The sequence below is a fragment of the Rhea americana genome, unplaced genomic scaffold (assembly GCF_003343005.1).
Source record: "Rhea americana isolate MKP2758 unplaced genomic scaffold, rheAme1 scaffold_96, whole genome shotgun sequence".
NCBI lineage: Eukaryota > Metazoa > Chordata > Aves > Rheiformes > Rheidae > Rhea > Rhea americana.
In genome coordinates, this window is record NW_028187155.1 from 6,158 (window position 1) to 14,659 (window position 8,502).

Here is an 8,502-nt window from a genome sequence, read left to right on the forward strand (position 1 = left end):
GGGGCTGGGGGGCCCTGCCGCAAACTGCCCTGCCTGCGGTGCCACCTTCTGCGCCCCGCGCCCCCCCCCAAGCGCTGGGCAGCGCCTGAGCCCTCCCGCCTCGCGCGCAGACACCGAGATCGACTGGAAGGCCTACATGGACGAGGTGGAGGGGTTTGCRAACGGGACCCTCGACTACACCCAGCTGAAGGGCGACACGGGGCCACTGGTGTGAGTTACCGGGACCGGCGAGCTCGCTGGCGTCGGGGGCTCCCCGGGGGACGCCCCGAAGGGGCGCGGGGCCCTGCCTCTCACTCCCGCCTCTCCGCAGCTACCCTGCCGGCTTTGTGTACATCTTCCTGGGCCTCTACTATGCCACGGGCCGCGGCACCAACATCCGCCTGGCGCAGTACCTCTTTGCCGGTCTCTATCTCCTCAACCTCCTCCTTGTCTTCCGCATCTACTGCCGAACCAACAAGGTAGYGTGGAGCTATCCAGAGGGGCGTCACTGGTGGCGTCTGGCCTCTCCCGTTCTGCTGAGCCCTGGCCAGGCCCTGGGGAAGCCGGCTGGGTGGGAGATCAGGGTTGGGGGTCTAACGTAGAGGTTCAGAGAGGTCCGGGCAGCAGTGGTGGCTCCAGGACTGGCTGCTGATTTCCCACGTCTCTCTATCCCCTGCAAGGTCCCCCCATATGTTTTCTTCTTCATGTGCTGCGCCTCCTACCGCATCCACTCCATCTTTGTCCTGCGGCTCTTTAACGACACCGTCGCCATGGCCATCCTCTTCCTTGCGGTCAACCTGTTCCTGGAGGAGCGCTGGTCCTGGGGCTGCCTCATCTTCAGGTGAGGATCTGTCTGCCTGGGCTTGGGCTTTGCGAGCTAAGCATCATTGCTCATGCAGCCCTCAATGTTCTCACTGCAGCCAGGAGGGTTTGTTCCTCTGTTTGGCCCCTCAGCGTGTTTTGTCGAGGTCCCCTGTCCCAGAAGCTGTGGGGCCTGTGCGGTCGGGCAGCTTGTGCCCTGCTAAGGGCATGGTGGGGGCTGCTGTCTGTGGAGTGCGTGCAGGGGCTCAGGCTCGCGGAGGAGGCTGTGCGCAGAACTGGGGGTGTCTGGGCTCCCCTCTGGGAGGCCACAGCCTTAACTCTCCTTCCCGCTCAGCACGGCCGTGTCAGTGAAGATGAACATCCTGCTCTTCGCGCCYGGACTTCTCTTCCTCCTCCTCAAACGTTTTGGTCTCCTGGGCTGCATCCCCAAGCTCTGCATCTGTGCCCTGCTCCAGGTGGGTGCCTGCCCAGTCCCGACTCATGTCAGCTCCAGAGGTGGGCGGGCACCCCCGGGACTGGGACACCTGGCTGCCTGCTGGCTCGTGGCCAGGGGGGTCCTCACTCCCCACGCTGGCAGCATCTGAGGTTGCTGTCCATTTCTCCTGGGGCCTGGAAATCCCTGTGCGGGGATAGTGCGGCACCAGCGTCCAGGCTGGTCTGGTACAGCAAGCTGGGTATTGCTGAATAAGCTAATCCCTGAAGCTGCCGTCTGTGGCTGCCTCAGTCCCTCCACGCAGTGCTGAGGGTCCTGGCGGGTGATGGGGCCTRGCCTACAGCTGCTGTGAGGATGCAACCGTGTATCTGGCAGGTGCTTCTAGGGCTGCCCTTCCTGCTGGTGAACCCTGTGGGGTACCTCACCCGCTCCTTCGACCTGGGCCGCCAGTTCCAGTTCAAATGGACAGTGAACTGGCGCTTCCTCCCAGAAGAGGTTTTCCAGCATCGCGCTTTCCACACCACACTGCTCCTGGCTCACCTGGCTGGCCTGGGGCTCTTTGCCCTGCATCGGTGGCACAGGTGAGACATGGGATTTCCTGCTAGTGCTGGTCCCCATCAGCTGGTCCTCCTATCAGCCTCTGTGATGCAGGATATGGGCATCACCCACCTGCCCCCAGGATGCTGCAACTTYGGGGTTGCCGGCAGAAGTTGGGGGATGTTACTGGACCATATTGGGCAGTTATGTCTGATGGGAAAGTTGGAGTGGGAAAGACTGTCGGCACCTGAGATCAACATTTGTGCTTCCCCATCAGGTCCAGAGAGAGCATCCTGGCTCTGCTAAAGGATCCTGCAGAAAGAAAACATCCATCCCATCCCTTGTCCGTCAACGATATCCTTTGACAGGGTGGAGAGAAAGCAGGGCAGGGTGGATCTTGGGCTCAGTATCCTTGGGCTCCCAGCCCTGCTACACTGTGGAGACCTGCCCTGATCCAGGGCTCAACAGCACCCGAGTGGGCAAAGCTGCCCAAACAACYTGACCTGGAGGGAAGGAGCTGTTCTGCAGGGCTGGGGGGTCGTCGCGGGATTCACACCTCCAGCATCATGGGTTTGTCACCTTAATGCCTGCGCACAGATTGTTTTCGTCCTCTTCTCCTCCAACTTCCTGGGAGTCTGCTGCAGCCGCTCCCTGCACTACCAGTTCTATGTGTGGTACTTTCACACGCTGCCCTACCTGCTCTGGTGCACCCCTACCTCCAAGCTCGCCCACATGCCCAAGTACGTGCTGGCAGGAGATGGGACCACCCATCCACCATGGGATCTGGGAATGAGGCGGGCAACAGGCTGTGGCTCTCTGCTCAGGAAACTGCTGTGTCTCTCCCTGGCTGATCCCCAGCTTTTTCTGCTGCAGGGTGCTGCTGCTGGGCGTCATCGAGCTCTGTTGGAACACCTACCCCTCCACCATCTGCAGCTCCCTCTCCCTGCACATCTGCCACGGCCTTGTCCTGCTCCAGCTCTGGTACGGCACAGCCCCTTCGCCGGCCCCACGTGACCCCCAGCCTGGCAGGAAGCCTGCACAGCTCTCAAAGAAGGTGCAGTGAGAGCCCAGCAGGCCGGACGATGGGAACTGAACTCTTGGACTGCCTCTTCTGCCTCATCTCTTCCCCATCTGGCTCCCAGGCTGCCTCAGCCTTCCCAGAAGGGCCACAAGCCCTGGAACTGCTCGAAGGGGGCAGTTTGGGGACACCCCAGTAATGCCCCAATGGGCAGGACTTCTCCAATAAAAGGGGCTGTGCGTGCCCTTCCTTAGCCACAGTGTCCTCGTGCTGTGGCTGTACCAGGACAGTTGTCCCTTCAGGCCTGCCCCATCCCTGGGGAGGTAGAACAGTTGCTGGGCCCCGGGAGCTGCCTTCTCAGCCTTTGGAGAGCCCTGCTGGAGCAGGGGAGCAGCCTCTGGACTGAAGTTAGGACAGAGAATCTGCAAAACCACTTGCCTTAAGATTTGAACCACCTTTATGCAATGCAGGGCTCCTCCCTGCTGCCTGGTCCCTCCAGCAGGGCTTTTCCTGTTCCCACTCAGGAGAGGTGGCTGGGAAGGGGGGTGACCCTCTCCAGGGCCCTGGTGAGCCCCAGCATGGTCACAACAGGGCAGATGGCTCCCAGCCCACAACAGCGACACGAGCGCAGGCAGCATGGAGGCAGACGTCTTTATTGGCCCCGTCTTCCAGCCATCACACGTTGCTGGGGTTGTAGCACAGCATATTCAGCTTGATGTTCTCATCCCARTGACGCAGCAGGAGGAACAAGTGCCTGGCCGCCCCTTTGAGGCAGCCCACGTCCACCCCTTCGGGCAGCCGCTGGGCCTGCAGCCATGCATCCGCCTTGGCTGCCACCAGTTCCCACTCCTCAAAGAAGCCAGCACAGCGGTGCTCCAGCCATGCCAAGGCCACTGCCGTGGCCCAGCTGGCACTTTCCAGGTCCTCCAGCCCCACATCCTGCCAGTTCATGCTGGCCTCRGAGGGGGCGGCCGAGTGGGGCCCGGTGTCGGACTCAGAGCCGTGCCCGCTGTCCGCCTGYGCCCACACAGCCACGCTGGGCACCTCGGAGCAGGTGCTGTGGGACTGGGGTGAGCCGGGCTCCAGGACGCCAGCTGGCTCCTCACCTCCCATGGAGGGCCCTGCCTCGGGGCTGCTCTTGGCCCCTGGGGACGCAGGGCTGAGGCTGGCTCGGTGGGAGGCATATGGAGAGGCGCGGCGCAGGCGGTCCAAGGGGATCTGCACCACTTCGGAGAAGCTCTCCGTGAGCTGGAAGGGGCCCTGGGCTTGCTGCAGCTGCACCTGCAATGGCAGGGTGTGGATCCTCGTACTGGGGCTGCAGGAGTATCTCTGGGGCATGGGGATCATCCAGCTGCCCTGCCCCACCCCACCCCCCAAAAAAAAGAGCTTGTAAGGGTCTAGGTTCTTGCTCAGAGCTGCAGCAGGGCTCACCTGAGCAGATGCCCGCTAGCTTTGCGSGCACTGCTATAGCAGTGCCCCGGTGCTGCGCCATCACGGCACCCGCAGCCCCGGCGTGGCTTGCCGGGCTGTGGTTTGGCTGTGACGCAGCGAAGCGGGGAGGTACCGGCTTTGCGTCCCCCCCCCCGCCGCCGCATGGGACAAGGAAGGGCTCCTTACCAGCGGGAGGTAGTCGTGGCTCGCGTTGTTGCTCGTGCACTCACTTTCCGGGCTGAGGCAGTGCGGGCGCAGTGCCAGGCTGGGCCCCCTGCGTCTGCTCAGGTTAAACCTGCCCAGGTAAACAGGCTCCTTACAGGGGKCAGGAGGAAGGTGGTCCTGCTCAGCCCACCCTGCTGGCGCCGTGACCCAGCGATTCATCTCCTGGCTTTTTCAGAGAGGCAGCTGGACCCTGGCCAGGCTGGGCTACAGCGAGGAAGGGGCTGGAGCACCGAGCCCCTTACACGGTGCAGGGGACAGCAGGCCMATGCGCAGGAAGGGGCCTTGCCCCCTGCTCCGCTCTGTTTGGCCTCTTGCACCCCCTTGGCCCTGGACCCCGGAGCAGGGCAGCCTCACCTGGAGCCAGCAACACTCTCCGAGGATTTCTGGGAGCCCGTGGAGGCAGTGGAAGGGCTGGTTGGAGACCCTGCAAAGGGGAAAGAGCTGAGTGCTGGTGGGCTGTGCTGTACCTGAAGGCGCATGTCCCCCTCCCCCTGTGCTTGCAAGGGTGGGCCAGTGCCGCCCCCCCCCCCCACCCCGTGCCCTGACCAGGGAGTAACCTTCGGGGTACCAATGTCCGGGGCACATACCTCATCGCCCCCAGCAGCAGCCTTTGCCCCCGCCTCCACCCTGGACATACCATTAGGGCTGTTCCGCTTTTCCCAGCTGGAGGTCGCAGAGGATATGCTGGCCAGAGACCCAGGGATCTCATCTTGCTCTRCAACAGAATAAAGTGCTGAGGGCACTGGGACTCCTGGGGCCCGCATGGCCCRGTCCACAGGGCTGCTGCCAGCCCCAACATGGGGCAAAGAGTGATGCCTCTTCCCAGGCCCTGGTGCCCCGTCCGAGCCCTGCAAAGCCATGAACTGAAGGTGCCACAGTGCCCAGGGTCCCTGGGGTCCTCAAGGGCCCTGTTTGCTCAGGAGGGTYCTCAGGGAGGCTGAGCAGGAGCATAAACCCCTACATGAGGCCCAGTTGGTACCTGCGGCGAGGAGAGGCTCATCCTGCTCCTCCGTATCCTGCTGCCGGCCCAAACCCACCGAGTGACTCCTGCGGCGGCAGCTCCCTGCTCGCTGGTGGCTGGCAGAGGTGGCTGCAAGGAACCGGCCTCCGTCTCAGCGCTGGGCCRTGGAGGGGCCCCGCACGGCCTTCCCCCTCTCCGGCACGCTGCCTCCAGGCTGCCAGCGAGAGGGAGCCCGAGCGGCGCAGGCAGGTGGCCTCGCACCCACAACCGGCGGAGCGCTGCGGCTGCGCGCCCCGTCTCTGCGCCGGGGCCGTACCTGCGCTCCACACCTCCAGGGCGCCGGGCAGGGCTGCCTGGGTGGCGCCATCCACGGGCACCACGCAGGTGTAGAGCGAAGGCACGTTGCAGGCTTTGCTGGTTTGCATGGCCTTGAGGCGAAACCTTCGGGCGAAACCTGCCCAGGAGAAGGGTGTCAGAGGCAGGGGAGCTGGGGGGGGGCCGGGGCTGCGCGCCCGGCGCTGGCACCCACCCTGCTGCAGCTCCGCTTCCCGCTGCGCTGCGTTCTCGTGGTCCCGGACAACGGAGCGGGCTGCCAAGCGGTGCAGCGGTTTGTCCCAGATCTTGCCAACCCGCGGCRGGAGCTCCTCTTCGTCCACCCCATCCCGGGGCCGGAACAGTGCTTCCAGCGAGGCCGTGACTTCCCAGGACACGGGCTTCCCCGCTTGCAGCCCRTGGATCACCACTTGGCAGCGCAGCGGTGGGCTGCTGTCACCCTGGCTGAGCTCCCTCGCCTCGGACGCCGGGGACGCACTGAAGAGGTAGGAGGGCTCCACCAGCATGTCCCAGTCCAGGTGGGTCGGCGAGAGGAGGTTGTCTGAGCAACGGCAAGGTGCAGCGTCAGTGAGCCGGGCCCCAGCCAGAGGCATGGCACCGAGCCCATCTCCATCCCCACTTCCTGCAGGGATGTGGAAGTGCCCGCTCACCCCAAACCCACTGCGAGGAGCCGGCACTCACTTGAATCCACCATGCTCCTCTGCAGCCGCTGCATCTTGGGGCCCAGCTCATCCAGCTTCCCCTCCAGCGACTGGTTCCTCTTCTGCGACACCTTCTCCAGGGCCTGGCAGAGCCGGTGCGCGTCCAGCTCTCCGTGTGGTGAGGAGAAGCTGCGGCCGGCCAGGGCAGCTCGCGCCAGCGCCTTCTTCCGCCGCGCCAGCTCCTCGGCGCTCAGGGCCGCCGTCACCTGCGGTGGGGAGGGCRCCTGCAGCTCCAGGGGTTCCCAGACGGCGCCAAAACGTGCCCAGCCCAACTCTGCTGCCCTGCAGGCAGGCCCCCCAAAGCCACCAGCCTCCCAGACGCCTGGGCAATGCTCATGAGGCCCCGTATATATGTGGGAACGGCTCACTGCACCCTGCGATGAGCTTGCAAACGTCCCTGGGGTTTGATCCAGTCTGACGTCAAGACAGTATCATTTTCAGTGAGTTTTTGTGCGTGCACGGAGCTCAGTTCAGTTACTAAAGGATGGACCATGGTGCAGTCGCCATTCCCGGTGCAGAGCAGTGCTCCCCACACGCCCCGGCCTCCCAGCCAGGCCCATGTGGGGAAAGCACTAGTGCCACTGAGTGATGGCTCAGCTAAAAATTTGCGGGGCTGTAATAATATTTCTGAGCAAAGAATCACAGATGAGACAACAAGGAAACTGCTGTGAGTGTGCCGGAAAGTTAGCACCTGCATGTAAATGTCCCTACCTTGGGACAAGCTGGATCGAGGAGGAGCTGCTGCTTTTTTGCCCTGCTGCTGAGTAACCTGGAGCAGAGCCAGCCCCAGACAGCTGGGGAGCTGCTCTTGGGATACCTTGGGCATCCCTGATCCAGCGCGGGGGCCACGGCAAGGGCGCCTGGGGCGGCAGCGCGGTGRGATTGGCAGGCAGCTGGGCAGCAGCAACCCCTAGCACCGCTCACCCCAGCCRAAGGGACCACGGTGAGCAGATCGTTTACTCTGCGGGAAAACCTCATACGTTTGACATTTGGGTTGCAAAGGCCACCAGCTGTGCTGCTGTGCGCGCAGGCGGCGGGTTGCACGACCGGCGCCAGGAGGGAGCAGCAGGCTGCCCGGGAGCAGCAAGCCTTATGGTGAAGGACTGGAAGCAGCTGGGCAGCAGCTCAGCTAGACCGACCCYTCTTTAGCTCGGGAGGTCACTTACCTGACGTCGGGTTTCTGCGGTTTGGGCTGAGGAGTCGATGAAGATTGGTGCAGATTAAGGGTTTTCATGGCCACTCAGTTGCCTATTGGTCTGGGGAGCCGGGAGACCGGCTCTCCGGTCCCCAGCCGTCCAGCTCCAGTAGCACAAAGCCACTGGAGAAACTTGAAATCCAGACTACAGCACTCCTGTGGCCCTACATCTGGGCACGACGGGGCAGCGGGACCCCAGCCAGAGCAGGAGCGACCCCCGCCAGCCGCAAGCCGGGGTGGCCCGTCGGCACAGGCAGCCCTGGCCATGCGCTGGCCTCACCTTGATACCGGCCGGCGCCTGGGGCAGCGGGGCCGATTTGGTGGAGGACTCGCAGATGGACACGCTCTTCTGGCCCTGCTGGGAGGTGCCGCTGGAGGCGGGGGCCAGGGAGACGCCGTCGGGGGCCACATCGCGGGAGCCTGTGGACTCGCTGCTGGTGGAGCTGCGGGAGAGCAGCCCCTGGCTGCGGTCGGTGCTCACCGAGCAGTGCGTCAGCACGTACTGCTCCTGGATGTACGACGCCTGGTAGATCCGCTTCCAGATGTCTCCCCCCGAAACGGGCTCGGCGCCTGCGCGGCGAGCACGCGGCCCCGTCAGCCCAGGTCGGCAGGCAGGGGCTCCCGCCCCGCCGCCCCCCCGGCATCCCCTGCCCCACTCACTCCTCTCCGACTCCTCCGTGCCGCCGGCGGAGAGCTCCAGGGAGACCTCGCGGGACTCGGCGGCGGCTCGGGACGGCTCGCGACTCCCGCCGGCCGCCGGCGGCTGGGAGCCCTGCGGGCTCAACGCCTCCTCCTGGGAGGGGAACGCGGAGCCCGCCGAGCCCCGGGAGCCCCGGCGAGCCCGGCCCTGGCGGAGAGCGGGCACGG

General features: G+C 64.5%; 2 protein-coding genes across 2 annotated transcripts in view; one reads left to right on the forward strand and one right to left on the reverse strand.

The window, feature by feature from the left end:
• Window positions 1-3,042, forward strand: part of ALG3 (ALG3 alpha-1,3- mannosyltransferase) — an 8,284-nt gene extending 5,242 nt beyond the window's left edge. Inside the window, exons 2-9 of the mRNA XM_085325167.1 lie at window positions 111-210; window positions 311-458; window positions 660-820; window positions 1,136-1,256; window positions 1,610-1,815; window positions 2,049-2,125; window positions 2,367-2,511; window positions 2,645-3,042. Of these exons, the coding sequence (XP_085181293.1) occupies window positions 137-210; window positions 311-458; window positions 660-820; window positions 1,136-1,256; window positions 1,610-1,815; window positions 2,049-2,125; window positions 2,367-2,511; window positions 2,645-2,834 (1,122 nt within the window). The 5' untranslated portion in view covers window positions 111-136 and the 3' untranslated portion in view covers window positions 2,835-3,042. The remainder of the gene's footprint in view (window positions 1-110; window positions 211-310; window positions 459-659; window positions 821-1,135; window positions 1,257-1,609; window positions 1,816-2,048; window positions 2,126-2,366; window positions 2,512-2,644) is intronic.
• Window positions 3,043-3,421: 379 nt separating this feature from the next.
• Window positions 3,422-8,502, reverse strand: part of VWA5B2 (von Willebrand factor A domain containing 5B2) — a 7,954-nt gene continuing 2,873 nt past the window's right edge. The window contains exons 3-12 of the mRNA XM_085325097.1: window positions 8,296-8,482; window positions 7,916-8,205; window positions 6,421-6,646; window positions 5,936-6,280; window positions 5,723-5,860; window positions 5,425-5,535; window positions 5,083-5,160; window positions 4,800-4,869; window positions 4,407-4,515; window positions 3,422-4,070 (exon numbers count right to left, since the gene is read on the reverse strand). Of these exons, the coding sequence (XP_085181223.1) occupies window positions 3,465-4,070; window positions 4,407-4,515; window positions 4,800-4,869; window positions 5,083-5,160; window positions 5,425-5,535; window positions 5,723-5,860; window positions 5,936-6,280; window positions 6,421-6,646; window positions 7,916-8,205; window positions 8,296-8,482 (2,160 nt within the window). The 3' untranslated portion in view covers window positions 3,422-3,464. The remainder of the gene's footprint in view (window positions 4,071-4,406; window positions 4,516-4,799; window positions 4,870-5,082; window positions 5,161-5,424; window positions 5,536-5,722; window positions 5,861-5,935; window positions 6,281-6,420; window positions 6,647-7,915; window positions 8,206-8,295; window positions 8,483-8,502) is intronic.